At 37.9% G+C, this 19298-nt stretch overlaps 1 protein-coding gene across 42 annotated transcripts in view; it reads left to right on the top strand.

Moving 5' to 3' along the window:
- Positions 1 to 19298, top strand: part of PPFIBP1 (PPFIA binding protein 1) — a 206946-nt gene that overhangs the window by 147147 nt on the left and 40501 nt on the right. For 12 of the 42 annotated variants that reach the window (XM_042247360.2, XM_060413266.1, XM_042247356.2 and 9 more), the window contains 7 exons: positions 3897 to 3983; positions 6125 to 6238; positions 8039 to 8170; positions 12712 to 12804; positions 13893 to 13985; positions 15378 to 15492; positions 18965 to 19026. In XM_042247360.2, coding sequence (XP_042103294.1) covers positions 3897 to 3983; positions 6125 to 6238; positions 8039 to 8170; positions 12712 to 12804; positions 13893 to 13985; positions 15378 to 15492; positions 18965 to 19026 — 696 coding nt within the window. Of the gene's footprint in view, positions 1 to 3896; positions 3984 to 6124; positions 6239 to 8038; positions 8171 to 12711; positions 12805 to 13892; positions 13986 to 15377; positions 15493 to 17260; positions 17294 to 18964; positions 19027 to 19298 lie in introns of all 42 variants that reach the window. The other 30 variants (XM_060413265.1, XM_060413278.1, XM_060413262.1 and 27 more) reach the window with 3 other exon arrangements.

Genomic DNA, 19298 nt, shown 5'->3' with positions numbered 1-19298 from the left:
AAGTATCACTACTACAATCCAGCTGCCTCTTGTGCCCTGCCCTCTCTGGTGTATTCCAGTCCTGCCCCTTCACACCCCCTGTTAGTTGAAGATTGCATTGTTAAAATCCTCACGTTGATTCCAGTTTTGACCTAAACTCTCAGCTGGATTGAATGTGGTCAATAAAAGGTTGCATCATGAGTGGTACTAGAAAGAGTTCTTTTGATGGCATCTCTGGGATTTTGAGTAAAATAATTTGGGCTGGCTGGTCTTCAATGCACTGGATGTTAAATTCATCCAACAAGAGTTTATACCAAATATGTTTTTAATTATAGGCTTAGAATTTCATAAGCATTTTGGGAGAATCAAAATAAATGTTATAAAGTTTCTATTAGCACTGAAAGACTATTAGGAAGAGTAAATGATTGATGCATAAAATCACTTGTAAGCCTTCCCTGGCAGAATATTAGCTTTTCAGCAAAAGCTAATCATGAAGTTCAAGGCAAGATGTGGAGGAGAATTCAGTAGAGGAGAAGAGAATGACATGGTATAAGAAAGAGGATGTGGGAAGCAGCTGTGAAAGGTGGATTTCTATAGGCAGAGAGAAGTGGGAGCTGGTACAGAGATGGGCACAGAGCCATGGAGAGTTAGATCTTGGAAAGGAGAATGAAAGTTCATTGAGAGAAAGAAATTGATGAGATAAGGATGGAGACGATAAGTGAAGGTCTGTTCACAGGGAAAATAGGAAGTCAGGGTTCCAAAGTAGAAGAATGGTAAGCTTGTAAGAAGGAGTTAAGACTCAGTTCTCCCGAGTCTGGCAGGAAGAAAGACAGGGAAGATGTAGGAGGCGATATGTAATACTGTGTGTCGAAGAAGGAAGTACATGAGGGAGTTCATGCAAGAGGGCCTCAATTACTCACCATTGAAAAGGTCCTGGAGGGAATTCTCTGGAGGGCCAATGGTTATGGCTCTGCACTCTGACTGCCAAGGGCCCAGCTTCAGTCCCTGGTCAGGAAACAGATCCCACAAGCCATGCAGCACGGACGGAAATTAAAAAAAAGACTATGAAGTCACCTCTTAAATGTTGTAGGAAGAGAGGATATGGCTTGAGGGGAAAGGAGCTAGTGATCATGGTGTGTGCATACCAGGTAGTAGAGGAAATGCGAATAAATGTCTTGCTCAGAAGGAAGAAGGCCAGGATAAAACCAAACATTCATTCATCTTTTATTTGCCTGATGTTTATTGAACATCTATCCGTGTTGCTTCATTCAGCAGTTGGTTAGCACCCACTGTGCATCAGATTGAAAGAGGACTGTACAAAGGCTTCAGAGTCTATTGGTAGAGAGAGTTGTGTATGTAGTCAAGTCTAGCCTAGTCCATTCAGTGTGATGCCTGCTGCAACAAAGGGTCATCTGGGTGTGGTTAACTAACATATGAGTGAATAGGCAACTCATGGAAGACGTTCCAGACCAAGCCCCAGTTGAAATGAATCCTAAGGAATGAGGTGGAACAAGGAGGGAAAGAGTTGGAGATACAGTCCATGCAGAAGGAATAGCATTAGTGTTTGAGAGAGCATGCTGGGTTTGGGGAGGCATGGAGTGATCTGGGAGGTAGGGCACGGGAGATGGAGGAAGAATAGAGACAGTAGGGTATTTGCCTAATGGAATGTACCTCTTGCTAGCATTTTTTTGAGGCAAAGGTAACAAAAATTTAGCAGAAACTAACGTGTGAACAGAACAGACCTTTATCTACTTGAATATACCAACAGAATACTTCAAAAGTATATAACTATTCCAGCAGTGGCTCATTTGTCTTTTATTCCTAAAATTATTTTAGTGTTTAAAAATAAACTACTCACGAGTGTTACGACTGCTTGTAAATATCAATACAGTGTTGAGAAACATGAGCATGCTCATTGTGGTCAATTTTTAGTATTTTTTAAACAGATCATTTTGTAGAACTGGTTTGGGGACAGCTTATTTCCATATCATAGGCAGTAGCTTCAAAAAACACTTCTAGAACTTGCTCTAGAAACAGTTCTGATCTTGCTATAGTCTCCTTCAGTCAGAAGAAAGAGCACTTTTGCTTTTTTGTCCTCACTAAGGAGAAAGCTTTTTTTTTTCCCTACCCAGGAAACCGTGTCTGTTTATAAAACATTGCTTGTGTAATTTTAAAAGCAGTTGCCTGCTAACGTTCATGATTAAAATGAGAGATTTAAAGTCATGTAGGGCGAGTCTCAGGACTTTCTCAGATTGAGAACATGCATTCATTACACATCCTATTTCTTTCCCCAAAAACAATCCTCAAGAGGTTAAGGTAAATTTCATTTTCCTGGTAGCCCTCAGGGATGGAAGTCATCCTAGCCACTCCATCAGACTCCTTCTAATACTGGTAATTTAATTCTGGGTGTGATTATGCTGTGATCATTGTGTAGGTATGTGGACAAGTAGCTGATGTTAAAAATTGTTCCCACATAGTGCATGCTTACTAACTAGTTTCAGATTCTCCTGTGCCCTTATGGGATGTATATATTTTTAGAAGAAACACCCTGCAGTTTTCTTTTTTATTAATTCTCTGTTTTTGTTTGTTTTTGTTTCCTTCCCAATACATAGCTTTTGGTATTTCCAGAATTTATACTAGAAAATGCATTAAATGGAAAGGTAGAATGATAAAAGCAGTTGATTCTGGAAAAAAAAATAGCTACCACATCAGCTACATCCTGGGCAGTAAGGATATACAGTGTGTGTTTTCTCTGATTCTAAGTCTGGGGTGGTTTATTTGCTTTTTCAGTTGAACTCTGGTTGGCCCCATTTAACCATTTTGGACTCCACTGGTTTGTATTTCTGTTGTATTTGAATGAATAATCAGAAAATGCTATTGGGGTTACACATTATGTGATTATGAACTATTTAAATGAGATACCAAGGGACACATCACATATACTACTGTGTTTCAAAATGATGTTTTTATGTTGTCTGCACTCTGTAAGCCTTTTCAATGTGTCTCCTTAATCATTTGCACATATAAGATGACTGAGGGAAAAAAATCTACACTTCCATCCCCAATCTGTATTTCCTTTGGCATTTGTATCATCTGTAAACATACCCAAATCTTGATTTTAAAAAAAAAGTGAGGGTGGGCAGAAGGGAAGAGAAAAATAGAGTGAGCACTAGTGTAAGTAGAGCTCTGGGCTGGAAGCTGTGGAGGTTACAATATATAACGAGTCTATATAACGAGTCTATATACAGTCTATAACGAGTTTATAGACTGCCTGGAAGCTTGGTGTGATAGTAGGTGAACAAGCAAACGCAGAAGTTGTTGATGAATTCAGAATAGAACATGATAAATCACCAGTGAACTTGGCTCGTGCTGCCAGTGGAGGACATTGTGGACTCAGTGCTTAAGGTCTTGAAAAGAAAAACAGAGAAAGGCTTCAGGGAGAAAGGAAATATTTGTTTTGTGATTTGGAGACTGGAGTAGTGGGAAGAAGCCTGCAGTCTCGCATTTAAAGGCCAGCATTTGCAGCCCTGGATTTGGGACTGTGAGAGGAGAGGGGAGGATTAGAAGGGCCTCTCAGTACATTCCCACTGATCATGGCATTCAGGAGAAAGAGGGATTTTGTGCCCAAGAACACACTCACAAAGCTTTGCATGTCTCAGGTGGGTACTCACTGTCAGTGACTCTCAGTAGCCACTGTCCCTTTGGGGTCATGATTTTCTGCTTGATGAGAAGTGCTTTGTTGTTGTTGCTGCTGTTTTTATATGAACTATGTTGCATTCTAATATTTTGTATTAATAGTAACAGCTGTGCTGAATTCGATTCAGGTTCCTTGGATTAAAAAATATGCAATTTTTATTTTCCCACAGTAGTTCAGTGTTAAAGAGGGTCAGGCTTACACGTATCACTTCCTTTTTCAGACAAATGGACACCTCCCTGGGAACGGAGATGTGTATCAAGAAAGACTGGCCCGTTTAGAAAATGATAAAGAATCCCTCGTTCTTCAGGCAAGTGATTTTTAAATGCTTTTTTCCCCTCATGACTTAACTTACAAAGACCATTGTAAATTGGGATGGCGAATTCAGTTGCTTACAGGAGCCAGATTGCTAATAGAAATAAGTACGGGGCCATCTATCCACGTTAGGGACCAGTGAGGACTGTGACGGAACAATGGTATGCATACCCAGTCTAGAGTGAGCAGCCCTTAGCCTCTGCTCTTCAAGGGCCAGCTGGGTGATGGGCACAATGTCATCTGATTTTCTGATAAATGATCTTTTAAAAAAAATATATATGTAGCAGAAATTCTGACTTTGTAATTATATGTGTATATATATGTGTGTCTATATATTCGTATATCTATTTCATAAATATGAATAAGGATTTCTGAATCTGAATATATATTTAATTTTTTCAATTTGAAAAATGATGCCATGGACCAAACAACATAAAGTGGGTAGTGGGCTCCTATTTGTAGGTTAAGTTAGAGTTTTCCTCTCCTTCACAGTCTTTTAAATCCTTGACAAATAGTTTTACTTTGGTATTTTGAGCTAAAAGAACTGAAGCATAGGGAATCCCCTGATGGTCCAGTGGATAGGATTCAATGCTTTCACTGCTGTGGCTGGGTTTGATCCCTGGTCAGGGATCTAAGATCCCACAAGCTGTGTGGCTGGGGGGTGGGTGAAAAGCATATTTACTAGGCTGGTGATCCTTGGAAGGAAAGCTCAGAGATTTGTAATAACACTGAGGATGAAAGACCAACCCAGTGGCTCTTCTTGGACCTTTGAGCTACATCCTGGCTTTCGAACACGTTTGTGGACAGTGGGATCATGAAAGATCTCATAGAATTTGGATTCCCAGGATTCTTTTCTGTATTCTTTGTCAGGTATCAAAATTGAATAGTCCTTGTTGTGTGGCAGCCCTGAATGAGAAGGGAGTTTGCAGGACAATGTATACATGTATTAATATATGTATGGCCAGGTCCCTCTGCTGTTCACGTGAAACTGTCACAGCGTTGTTAATATGCTATACCCCAACACAAAACAAAAAGTTTAAACTAAAAAGAAGAAAAAGGAGATAGTGTATCTATATAGTGTATATTATATAGATATAGTATATATATTTACAGTGGAATACTACTCCATCATAAAAAAAGGAAATCTTCCCATTTGTGACAATGTGAATGGACCTTGAGGGTATTACGCTAAATGAAAGGTCAAGACAGAGAAAGGCAGATACCACTTGTTTTCACTTATATGCAGAATCTAAAAGACAAAACAAATGGAAAAAAAAACAAGAACAAAACTCATAGATACAGAGAACAGGTTGATGGTTACCAGAGAAGAAAGGTGCTAGCAGATAGCTGAAATGGGTGCAGGGAGTCAACTGTATGGTGGCGGATGGTGACTAGACTTGTTATGATCACTTTGTAGTATATACAAGTATCAAATTATTGCATTGAATACCTAAAACTAATATAATGTTTATTTACTTCAGTAAGTAAATGATACAGACCACTTTCAGTCAGTAGTGGAAGTTGCTCAGTCATATCCAGCTCTTTGCAACCCCATGTCCATGGAATTCTGCAGGCCAGAATACTGGAGTGGATAGCTTTTCCGTTCTTCAGGGTATCTTCCCAAACCAGGAATTGAACCCAGGCCTCCTGTATTGCAGGCCGATTCTTTACCAATTGAGCTATCAGGGAAGCCCTCCATGGACCGCTCTGGGGGAAAACAAAACAAAACAAAACTAAATAATCCCTGAGGACTTCTGTTTCTAATATTAACTCCATTTCCTCTCTTAAGCTCTAATACTGTCTCCCATCCTCACCGGACCCTCCGAAAAAGATAATTTGTATACATGCTCTTTCTCATAAAGAGTTGCAATGTTTTGTTTTTATCCTATAAAGTGTTGCACATCCCCAATGCAGCCCTAACTTTCTTAAAAATTGAAGAGGAATCCTCAAACCAACACACTTGATATGAATAAGCTTGTGAAGGGCTGGTTTCTTATTAATTCTTAGATTTTTTTTTTTTTTTACAACCAAAAGATTGGTAACATCATCCCAGTTTTTGTTCTCTGTAGACAAATAAAGTTGGCAGTGGGACCCAAATTCTTCCTAATCGATGACAGTATTTTGCTCTGTATACAGGTGAGTGTGTTGACAGACCAGGTAGAGGCTCAGGGAGAGAAGATTCGTGATCTGGAGTTTTGCCTTGAAGAGCACAGAGAGAAGTTGAATGCCACAGAAGAAATGCTGCAGCAGGTATGTTCAGAGGTGGGGCTTCCCTGCTGAACTGCTTGAGATGCTACGTTTATATGTTGTGTTTGCTCTGATACAGTGGTGAATTGATTGATTCATTTAGACTGGCTTATTTGAAGCAAAAACCTAGAGTTGTGGGTCTCCAAACACATATATACAGTAGAAAGTGTTCATTGCAATTAGTGTCTGGAATAAAATATTATGATTTCAGTTTTCTTCTTTATGCTTTCATATGGTTGCCTCATTTCCAACCATGAGTGTATATTTTAGGATTAGGAAAAAGGGCTTCCCTGGTGGTTCAGATGGTAAAGAATCTGCCTACATTGCAGGAGACCCAGGTTCGATCCCTGGCTTGGGAAGATTCCCGTGGAGAAGAGAAAGGCTACTCACTCCAGTATTCTTGCCTGGAAAATCCCATGGACAGAGGAACCTGGGGGACTATAGTCCATAGGGTTCCAAAGAGTCCGACACAACTGAGTAACTAACACACAAGTACCTTATATGACTCTTAGTGGAAAAAATGTATAACGTATGTGGGCACACACACATGTATGATGCTTGGTTACCAGAGGACCTGTAATACAGTGGGTAGACTACACACTGGAGTAGGACTGTTTAAGTTGAGTCCATGCTTTGCCATTTCTTTGATGTAATGACTTTCTGCAAGTTCTTAACCTCTCTGTTCCTTTGGTTGTGTCCGACTCTCTGTGACCCATGGACTGCAGCATGCCAGGCTTCCCTGTCCTTCACTATCTCCTGGAGCTTGCTCAAACTCATGTCCATTGAGTCGGTGATGCCATCCAACCATCTCATCCTCTGTTGTCCCCTTCTCTTCCTGCCCTCAATCTTCCCCAGCATCAGGGTCTTTTCAAATGAGTCAGTTCTTTGCTTCAGGTGGCCAAAGTATTGGAGTTTCAGCTTCAACATCAGTCCTTCCAATGAATATTCAGGACTGATTTCCTTTAGGATTGACTGGTTGAATCTCCTTGCAGTCCAAGGGACTCTCGGGTCTTTTTCAATACCACAGTTCAAAAGCATCAATTCTTCAGCGCTCAGCTTTCTTTACAGTCCAACTCTCACATCCATACATGACAACTGGAAAAACCATAGCTTTTACTAGACAGATCTTTGTTGGCAAAGTAATGTTTCTGCTTTTTAATATGCTGTCTAGGTTGGTCATAGCTTTTCTTCCAAGGAGCAAGTGTCTTTTGATTTCATGGCTGCAGTCACCATCAGCAGTGATTTTGGAGACCCCCAAAATAAAGTTTCTCACTGTTTCCATTGTTTCCCCATCTATTTGCCGTGAAGTGATAGGACCGGATGCCGTGATCTTAGTTTTTGAATGTTGAGTTTTAAGCCAACTTTTTCACTTTCCTCTTTGGCTTTCATCAAGAGGCTCAACCTTTGAAGAAGGATAATTCATGGGTTATCCTAATGAGTTTCTATCTCATAAGGTTGTTTTGAGGATTGAACCACTTAGTACATGTAAGAACAGTACCTTTCACATAGCAAACATAATATCATCATCAGTGTTATCACAGGCTTAAGAATATGTAAGTTTATATATGTGTTTGTCAATGGAACATATGTTTCCTGAAAAAGGAGACATGTGCTGCTTATGGAACACTAGTTTGGCTCAATGAAGGTTAACTAAAGCAAATAATTTTTCCAGATGTATCTGTTTAGAATTAATCTTCACATCCTCTACTTAATAGTACTGTTTTACAGTCATAAGAAAGACACATCCATATGTGACTATTTATAATAAAGCAGCTTTTGCATGTATCTCTTCAATTCTAATAGGAGCTTCTGAGTAGGACATCCTTAGAAACTCAGAAGTTGGACCTGATGGCTGAAATATCTAACTTAAAGTTAAAACTGACAGCTGTGGAGAAGGACAGATTGGATTATGAAGATAGATTCAGAGACACAGAGGTAAGTGGTGCCCTTTCTCTCGCTTTATATACATAAACATATACACACACACCCCTGGAGAAGGAAATGGCAACCCACTCCAGTATTCTTGCCTGGAGAATTCCATGGACAGAGAGCCTGGTGGGCTACAGTCCGTGGGGTCGCAAAGGGTTGGACACAACTGAAAGCAGATTTTTAACCACATATATATGTACACATACGTGTATATATATATATATATATATATAGATAGATAGATAGATAGATAGATAGATAGATAGATACAGGGCTTCCCTGGTGACTCAGACAGCTTAAAAATCTGCCTGCAATGCAGGAGACCCAGATTCAATTTTTTTCAGTTCAATTCGATTTTCAGCTTGGGAAAATCCCTGGAGAAGGGAATGGCTACTCACTGCAGTATTCTTGCCTGGAACATCCCATGGACAGAGAAACCTGGAGGATTACAATTCATAGGGAGATATCCTGCAAAGCAGGAGACCATCACTCAGTCGACAAGATCCCCTGAAGCGAATGGCCACCCACTCCAGTATTCTTGCCTGGAGAATTCCATAGACAAGAGGAGCCTGGCGGACTATAGTCCATGGGGTCACAGAGTCAGACATGACTGAGCAACTAACACTTTCATTTTAATTTATATGTATGCATACTTATATATCTCACACACATATATTTCTAGAACAAGTTGAAATTCCTTGGAGTTGTGGAGAGGCAGTTAATTACTATACGCCCTCATTATCCATACTTCTTTTTAAGAATAAGCTTACATTAACTTCTTAATCACTAAATGATAATAGTAACTTTTATTTTGAGACTTTTGATATAAAATATTAATCCTTTCACTCGCCTTTAAAAATACTTTTGACTTTAGGACATTTGGACATCTATCTGTCTGCCATTCATGTATCCATCTGTCTGTCCATTCATCTGTTCATCCATACTGATTATCTTCTTTGTGGAAATAATGGATTCAAGTGCATGACTTTACTAATAGTTCTTATTTAGGCACATTGATTATGTACTATATAATAAGTAGATTTTTAAATAGGTATAGCAAACATGCTTTCATTATTTCACAGATTTTAGAGGTCATTTAATTTGCACTTTTACTTTTGGTCTATTCCACATGTAAGTCATTCCAGTTAATAAATACAGCTCATTATACTTTTGTGAAATTCAGGGTAGATTTTACAACTTGAAGTACCCCTTTTCGTGGCTAAACATGCTTTCTTGTTTGTTCAACTTAGTTTATTGTTACTCGAGGTCTCCTAGTTTGTTAACTGCTTTTTGTCAGGAGGTGCAGTGCAGAGCATATCCATATGAAATCTACTCATTAGAAAAGAAATACAAAGAGCTGTAGAAATTTTTTTCTCTCCTAGGGCCATCTCTTCATTTTTCTTTATTTTGTTTGCTTGGTTGGGTATGGAGAAGTGTCATACTTAGCTACAAAATGGGCACCAAGAAGGAGAGAAGAGAAATCATTTACTTATTCTTCCCGTCTGTTTTCATTTCAAATATTTATTTTATGCTGACTGCATGCCATCTTGATATGAGCAATATTACATGTTTTCCAGTGTATGAAAGTCCTTCATAGATCTGAATTTAATAAGGTTTATACTCTTAAGTTGCAAAGAGTCAGACATGACTTGGTGGCTGAACAACAACAACAACAAATGCTTCATTGCTACTTTTAAAGTTAAATTTTCTGTCAAATATATAACTATACTGGAAAGTCTTGGTATATGTATTGTTTCCTCAGTAGCAAAAGGAAATCCCAACTTAGCTCACATTTTTATCTTAAAGCTCTTTATCAGTCACCTATGTTAGTATGTTTTTCGTTTAACTGAAACTGGAGCTTTTAAAACTTAGAAAACTACTTAGTTTCTTTAAAATTCTTGCTTTTGTGCTTTCTTTAGAAATCTGTTTGGATATTTCTTCTTTTCCCTTTTTGTCCTTCCCTGACTCCACAGCTGCTGTATAAAATGGTGCTAGAATTCAGTCAACAGGTAGATAAGGTGGCAATAGAGCTAACTCTGGTGTCAGGAAAGAAGGTAGCAGTTTTGGAGCATTAAGTGCTCCAAAGGGCTTACTATACATACACAGTTTAGGGAAAGTCTTAACCCATACAACTGTGGTTAATTTGGATACAAGATGTTAACCAACCATTAGGACTAAGTTGAAGTAGCTAGCTGTTTTATGATTTTTTTATAAGATCCCAGAGCAGTATTTCTATCTCTTGAGTTTGTCTGCATTTTTTGTAAAACCTTTTTTTGTGTGTTTCTAATAAACATTCAGCACTATTGGTAAGATGTAGCATGCGTTTTAGAGATGATTATGGGATATTATAAACTGCTTTTATATATGAAAATAACTGAAGTAGTCTTTAAGATTAAAACTAAAAAAATTAAAATTGAATATGCTCATTTTCCTACCTTTTCCTTAATTGAAATGTTTCCCTGGCTGTTCCATGAATCTAAAATTCTTTAACTTTGTCTTAAGATTTTAGGTTATCTGGAGATTAATTTCTAAGAAAACAGTGGAGTGTGGGGAAGAAGTAGCAGTATAGGCACTTCCAAAAGATTAGGGGTAGAGAAGTCTTGAAACCTTGGAAGACAGGGCTTGCCTATGCCAGGAATTGCTGATAGGTGGTTAGCATCATTCAACAGTGCCCCCTTCTGGTAAGAATACAGATATCAGAAATGAGTTTCTGTGGAGCCCTAGTTTTCTGCGAAGGAAGAGGGAAATAGAACAAGGATTTTCACTTTTAAAAGTACTGAACTTCTGATAAGAAATTACTTGGAAATAATTTGTATTACATTTTTTAAAGTTTCATATTTGGAGCTATGTCCAGATTTTCTAGCTTGAGTTATCATGGAAAGATAGGGCTTCTTTCAGATTAAAAATTTATGTTCATACTTACAATATTGCCTGAAGGGATAATTGGGTAGTTCTTTTTTAATAGAAAAATGACCTCAATTTATAATTCTGTTTTCTTCATTTGTTTCTTCTCTACAAATTGCCATTATTTCTAAAGGAAGTGGTAAAATACAGCAATCCAAATAGAATTCAAAGCTGAGGAATTCCAACAGTCAACAATTCAACAACAGAACTGAAACAATCCGAATAGAATTCAGTCCAAATAGAATTTACTTTTAACAATAAGTGGGAAAATATATCTGTGGAAGACCAGATTGATTAAAGAAGATTATTAAGAACTTGTATTATGCAAGAGTGGTTAATAAATGGTAGATAAATGAACAGGAGAAACTGACTTTTTCCTTTTACTTGAATTTTGAACTTACAGATAAACTAAATCACAACTTAATCACAATTAAAATGTTATTAAATGATGTCAAACAGTTATTTATGTCATTCATAAACAGAAAATAGCTTCTTATTGAAACACTGTATTAGCAGTTATAATATTTAAAAGTATTATGTAATACTAGGTAATAATTTGCCCCATTTTACAAGAAACTACAATTTAAAAACCTGTAGGTTTTCTGAGAAGTATATTTCACTAGAGCATCCTTTACCTGGCCTCTGTGAAGTTGAATCATTAAACTTTAATAGCATTATTCTGTTTGTTTTTTATAGCATTCTTGTGTAATTCTTTTCTGTTACCTGTGAATCTGTGGCTCAGGAATAAATATCTTGAGAAGAACAAAAACATTGTAACCATTGGTGGAAGCTTCATACCTATTGTTAGAGAAGAGGCGTCTTCACAGACTATTTGAGCTCTTCTTCTGGATGACTTAGTATTGTTCTGCATTCTAATTTCTTTTTCCTACTCTCTGGCCTGTGGACAAAAATATGTCACTATTGCTCAGAATATTTAGACAATGTTTACAAACAAATTAGATTTTCTAAACTAAAGTAAAAAAGGTGTATGTATTTGTATTATGAAAACATTAGGGTTGCTTTCTTTTGCATTTTTCCAAACATAAAATTATATTATGATGCTGAATATATTTGTAAATGACAGGGCTCTCATCTACCCTCAAATTTAGAATCCTTGGTTTAAAGTGTTTGAAGTGCATTCATTTCTCCCAGATTGGGTTGAGGAACAATCTGTATCTTTTGTAGACAAATTAAAAAATTAGAAAAATATTTTTATAAATATCCATATATTGCTGAAAAGGCCCTAAAGTAAATGACTTTCCTCAAGAAAATTTCTCTGGATTATTTTTAAAAGATGGAATTGATATAGTGATTTTTAATCTAGAAATATTTGCTTAATGATAACAAGTGATCAGTTATCTTTCTTAAAAATTATTGTCACTTTTCATTTCCATAATCAGTCCCATCATTTTAGGGCAGAGGCAATGTTTTCAATGAAAAGATTCAATGGACCTTTCAGTGGATCCATGGAAAGATTCACTGGAAAGATTCTCAAGGAGACGCATTCATTCCCATTTGTCTAATCTCATTCATCCAGCTATAACCCAAGAGCCACTGACTGAGGATTTCCAAACTGCAATTTTGGTAGGTAAAATAGGTGTTTACTGCTTTCCTAATGTATTTCCTTGTTTCTTTTTGGACAGGGGCTAATGCAGGAGATCAATGATTTGAGGTTAAGAGTCAGTGAAATGGAAAATGAAAGACTTCAGTATGAGAAAAAGTTGAAATCTACCAAGGTAAGTTTTCACAATGGCGAAAAATTTTATATAAGTGGCTCCACTACTTATCCATGATCAATAATATAGATAAAATACGTTTTCTACTTAGAATGTGATAAAGAAGACATTTTAAGGCATTTTACAAGTGAACAAAGTTTTTCCCCAAGCTGGAGACCATCTAGAATTTAAACACTGTTGTTCTGAATAAGGGCTTCCCTTGTGGTTCAGTTGGTAAAGAATCTGTCTGCAATGCAGGAGACCCTGGTTCAATTCCTGGGTCGGGAAGACCTGCTGGAGAAGGGATAAGCTACCCACTCCAGTATTCTTGGGCTTCCCTTGTGGCTTAGCTGGTGAAGAACCCGCCTGCAGTGCGGGAGACCTGGGTTCAATCCCTGGGTTGGGAAGATCCCCTGGAGAAGGGAAAGGCTACCCACTTCAGTGTCCTGGCCTGGAGAATTCCATGGACTGTATAGTCCATGGAGTTGCAAAGAGTTGGACACAACTGAGCGACTTTCACATTCTGAATAAGAACAGCAGGGAGTGGAGAAGGCAATGGCAACCCACTCCAGTACTCTTGCCTGGAAAATCCCATGGACGGAGGAACCTGGTAGGCTGTAGTCCATGGGGTCACAAAGAGTTGGACACTTACTGTGCGACTTCACTTTCACTTTTCACTTTCATGCATTGGAGAAGGAAATGGCAACCCACTCCAGTGTTCTTGCCTGGAGAATCCCAGGGACGGCGGAGCCTGGTGGGCTGCCGTCTGTGGGGTGACACAGAGTCTGACACGACTGAAACGACTTAGCAGCAGTAGCAGCAGCAGAGAAGGGAGTGGCACCCCACTCCAGTATTCTTGCCTAGAAAATTCCATGGACAGAGGACCCTGGCAGGCTGCAGGTCCATGGGGTCCCAAAAGAGTTGGACACAACTTAGTGACTGAACAGCAACAATTTTGAACAAGAATCAGGGTTTAACTAATTTGATAGAACATAACCTGTCGTTTCTCTCAGTTATCTAACCTCCTTTATAAACTGGTGCTGTGTTCTTGGTTACTTAGCTTGTCTTTTTCTATCTGTAGTTTTCTTTCACTCCTGTCTCTCTACCAGTCTTTAATGGCCAAACTTTCTAGCATGAAAATCAAGGTGGGTCAGATGCAGTATGAAAAGCAGCGGATGGAACAAAAGTGGGAATCACTGAAGGTGTAGTAGACCTTGGGTAATGGGTCCATGGCCTGTTGCTTTCTGGCTTGTGTTGTTTTGCTGTGATGGTGTTTTTAGTGGTGTGTGCATTCATTTTTTTGTGTGTGTCCCCTGTTTTTTTTTTTTTAATATGTGTAAAGCTAATTAAAGGGACATTGCAATCCCTAGTATTGTTTTCAGAAGCATATGAAATAGTGAAAAGTAATAAACTTGTAAAATAAAAGTATTTGTTTATAAATTAAATCTCATTGTCTTAAAATGAGATCCAAGCATGGTCAAATAATTGCAAACATTCACCTGGGAAAGACTTCTCTTCGGTATCAGTAATAAACGGTCTTATTCTTTCAAGACTTTCTCAAAGGTAAATGCGTACAGCAGTTAAGGCTGCCGTGGTAGTGAGTAGATGATACTGCTTTGTAAGCACAGTAGAACTATAAAGAAGCATAGTAAGCTCGTGGCAGTACTTCCTGACAGTGCTACTGAAAATTCCTTATATTTGGTGTCGATTCCCACCATAAGTAGAACTATAATAGGCCAACTTCTTAGCTACTTTGGAGAGCTACATCTTCTCTTAATGCTAAACGTAGTAGGTTTCTTTACCAACTGAAAATAAAATGTTATATTGAAAATAAAAGCATATTTATTAGCATTGCATAGCTTTATTTCCTGTGTTAAATATAACCAGCAAAACTTAAGTTTGCTAAAGTTTATAATTCTTTACCAAAATGAAGCTGAAACAAACTTCAGTAAATAGAACATTGGATTTAAGGTCTTAAATAATTGTGTAGTGTTTTTTTTTTTTTAAAGATTAAAGAATCTCTTTTTTTCCCATTGTTGTAGGAGATTCTATTCTTTTACCTTAGTGATGAGAAGGAATTATTTAGTCCCATGACTTAAAGTTGTTTATTGCCTGCTGCCTTATCCACTAATTAAGTTCTATCTTGTCTAGGGAACATGAGTACCATCTTGAAATGCTGAATAAATGTCAAGCAAGTCTAATATATTTTTTCAAATTTGTATTTTGTTTTGCTTTTATGACACTAAGCATCTAATTTGATTATCTTCTTTGATTAACTTGGTCAGATGTTTTACTTAACATAAGATTTAAACCTTAGGGCTGCCCTAGTCCTAATTACAATTTAAAAGATTCATTTTTAATTTGGTCACAAAGAAACTGGAAATAATTATACCACAGTTATTATAAATTGGACTTTTATTAATTGTCTTGCTTCCTGCTTATCATTGCCACTGGTTTTTGAAGTTTGCGTCTAAATTCTTGTAGTTTTTTGTTTCATTCATGAAAACTAATTATTGACTCAAGAGTTAACAGACTCTCTGAGTATTCCCTTTTAGTCATAATCTACTGTTTTTGGATGAATTTATCATTTGTAGGAGGAGCTGACATCTCTGAAAGAACAACTGGAAGAGAAGGAATCTGAAGTGAGAAGACTACAAGAAAAATTGGTTTGCCAGATGAAAGGAGAAGGGATTGAAATTCTTGATCGAGGTAAGAATTAAACATTAAACATTTGTTTTCTTCTTTTGTTAAAACCGTCACAATCTATAAAAGAAGTTGATGTTAGATGATGTATAACTTTAGCATCAAAAGAGAGAGGAGCAGCAGAAGCCATCTGAGCCCGGGATCCCAGGGACGACTCTGAGACTCTTCACTATGCTTGGGCACTGGTTAACTTCCTCTTGAGCAGCTAGAGGAGAGCACCTCTGTACATTTGTGGATGTTTATTTTATTTTATTATTTTTTTTCTTGGATGTTTATTTTAGATTAAGCCTAATCATTGGTCTTAGTGTTAGCTGCTCAGTCGTGGCAACTCTTTTGCAACCCCATGGACTGTAGCACACCAGTCTCCTTTGTCCATGAGATTTTCCAGGCAAGAATACTGGAGTGAGTAGCCGTTCTCTTCTCAAGGGGATCATCCTGACCCAGGGATCGAATCCAGGTCTCCTGCACTGCAGGCAGATTCTTTACTGTCTGAACCACCAGGGAAGCCTACATGGTTAATTATTACATGGTAAATTCTCATCATGAGAGAGTTCTTGTCCAAATTGCAATTGTCTGTACAGTGAGGGGATTGAATGAGATTACCTCCATAGTCTTCTTGGCTCTAGATTGCCCTGGCTTTATTTATCTGCAGGTATCACAACTCCCTATCCATCTGAAAATTCAGTTCGTCTAACATTGAGGGAAATGGATCTTTCGTCTCTGTTTTCACACATATAGAATGTACTTTCTTTGGGGACATTCACAGGCAGGTTATGCTTTCAAGAGTCTTAAGAGAAAAATGGATTCATAGGACTTGTGAGCTATAGAGGCTACGTTAGAGTAATGCTACCCAAAATCAGATCTGAGGACTAGCGCTGGTCTGTGATTAGGATAAGACAGAGGTTGAGATGGTTGGATGGCATCACCAACTTGATGGGCGTTAGTTTGAGCAATGGAAAAGGAAATGGCAACCCACTCCAGTGTTCTTGCCTGGAGAATCCCAGGGACGGGGGAGCCTGGTGGGCTGCCGTCTAAGGGGTCGCACAGAGTCGGACACGACTGAAGCGGCTTAGTAGTTTGAGCAAGCTCAGGGAGTTGGTGATAGACAGGGAAGCCTGACGAGCTGCAGTCCGTGGGATCGCAAAGAGTCAGACACGGCTTAGTGACTGGAGTGAACTGAACTGGTCTGTGAACCACTTGTTAGCAGTACCCTGCCAGACAAGTACAGGCATTAAGAGCTAGTGTTTAGAAACTTCATGGAATCTGATGCTGACATAACATCTAACTGTGATCAGTGGACTCATCTTGTTGAACAGGAGATGGTGGATCATTTCAGTGCTGTTGAACTTGAATGGTGAGATGGAGATGACATAAGCAGTGTCCTCATCATTTTCAGGAGGGTCATAGATCAGACTGTAATGGAAATATAAAAAGCAACTGATGCAACATTAGCTGGTTTTTCATCACAGTGTTTAAGAAGCACTTGTACATTGAAGGCCCAATTTTAATATTTGAAAATCAAGTCTCAGAAAGATGAAGTAACAGAGGTAGTAACTCAGATTTACGTCTTCTGATTAATTACATGAGGTTCTAACCTCACAGAAGGCATTATGGTATTATAGTGCTGGTCTTAGTCATAAAACAATGTTTCCTATTCAGTCTTTATGAGATTAAAGTCTTTATTTTAGGTAAAAAGAGGCCAAATTATAGTGTTTTTTAAATATTATCATTGTAATATATGCTAACTTCCAATTCAATGGGTTTTCCTGCACAGATGAAAATTTTAAAAAGAAGCTCAAAGACAAAAGTAAGGTTTTTGGTGTATTTCCATCAGCCTTCACATTCACCCAAAGTACTACTTGGACTGTTCTTTGCATGTGTTTTTAAAACATTTCTCTCACCAAAGATGTAAAATTGCTTCATCAATAAACTCCTCATTTCTTCAGAATTTACAAAATAGAGGATAACTAGCATGATAGAAGCAGGAGTAAAAGACCATTTTGCAGATTGTACCTGAGTCCGCCCTTTTGCAGATTGTACCTGAGTCAGCCCCTTTGCTCTGCAGGATTCAGCAGTGGCCCTAGACTGGTGGAGGTGAGGAAGCATTTTCTCTGTGGCCTGAGGTACAGGGTCAGAGGAGAAAACAATGTTTATACTCCAATGAAAATCTGCTTTAAAAAAAAATAAATTTATTTATTTATATTTGGTTGCCCTGGGTATTTGTTACTACATGCAGGCTTTCTCTATTGCAGTGTGTGGGCTTGAAGGCATGGGCTCAGTAGTTATGCACAGAGTTAGTTGTCCCTTAGCATGTCTTGCCAGACCAGGGGTCAAACCTGTGTCCCCTACCTTGACAGGTGGGTTCTTCACCACTGGGCCACCAGGAAAGTCAAAACCTACTGGTTTTAAAATTTACCACAGTTAACAATCATTTTGAACTGGCTTTTGCTTTCCAGTGTTTTGTAGCCCACTTTTTCACTGAGATCTACATTAGGGGGTTCTATAAACATACCCTCTTGTGTTACAAAAGAAATTATACCCAGGCTAACTAACAGAGCCTAGATTATATAATGCAGGATAAAGATAAACCCTTAGTGGGCTTTCCTCCAGATGTTAAATTCTTCAGGAAATTTGCCATTTAAAAAATAATAATAAAAGCAGTTCCTACAGAGTATACTGTAATTGAAAATGTTATATCTCTGCTGGATGATGCATCATTGTGTTAAAATTCACCTTCAGTAGTATTTTTTTCTCTTGGAAGCAGACAATTTTAGCTGAACTTTTTCTCTGTTTTAATTTTTTAAATTTGTGATCTCATTTTGCATTGACTTTTCATATTTAAAATATTTGGTTTTATGATTAAAGTAGCATGCTTTTCTATTTGAATATCAAGTTTTAAGGAGAATCACTTACTTTGGCCCTTATATTTTAAGATAGTGCTGGAAATGAAGTTTATAGATGAAGCAACGTACTTATTATCCTTTTGTATGGAATCTACAGCTAGCTTCTTAGCATGACACTCATGTAAATATCACATTCCATCAGGCCGTTACCATTTGTATCTCTGTCTTGGTTATAACTGAACATTTTCTCAGCTTTTGTCATATATATGCCATTCATCACTTTCACCTGCTTTATTATAAGTTTCTTCTTTTAAAACTCCATGTTTTTATTGTTATGGCACTGAAATTTTATCTTCAGCGTTCTTCTCAGGATTTTGCTCTTGCTTTGAGAGAGGGCAGTTGTTGTTTTTTTTCTAGAATGATGACTATTAAGGTGAGCTATAATAGAAAGTGTTCGTTTTTCAGATTTTCCCTAAAAGAGAATATAAATGGTAAATGTGCCTTTAAAAAAAAGGCAGAATAAATTATTAACATTTTTACCTTAAAACATTTCAACATGAAGAGTCAGTAGTTTCTTGTTATTTTCACACATGTTTTAAAAAACACATTTCTGATTTGATGTTGTGATATTTCAGATATTGAAGTACAAAAAATGAAAAAGGCTGTGGAGTCTTTGATGGCAGCAAATGAAGAAAAGGTATGTAGGTGAAATTTAACTGTTCATTTGGATATGTTACCTCATCATTTTGATCATTCCATGTGTTTTCATCAGATACCCTAGTTTGAAAGAACATCCCCTAAACAACTGACATGAAGGGGAAGCATTCTCCTTTCCTGCCCAAGTGGACCTGCTCTCAGAGGGTCAATGACATACTTGTGCTATGTGGATAGCGCAAGTAGAGCCAGCAGCTCTAGCTTTACTGAGAATCCATCCCTCCAGCCCACTGTCTTGAATTGAGAAAGTGTTCA

This window comes from Ovis aries, chromosome 3, assembly GCF_016772045.2.
Source record: "Ovis aries strain OAR_USU_Benz2616 breed Rambouillet chromosome 3, ARS-UI_Ramb_v3.0, whole genome shotgun sequence".
Classification (NCBI taxonomy): Eukaryota; Metazoa; Chordata; class Mammalia; order Artiodactyla; family Bovidae; genus Ovis; species Ovis aries.
Note: the sequence above shows the minus strand (reverse complement) of the source record. Positions and strands in the feature narration are given on the sequence as shown.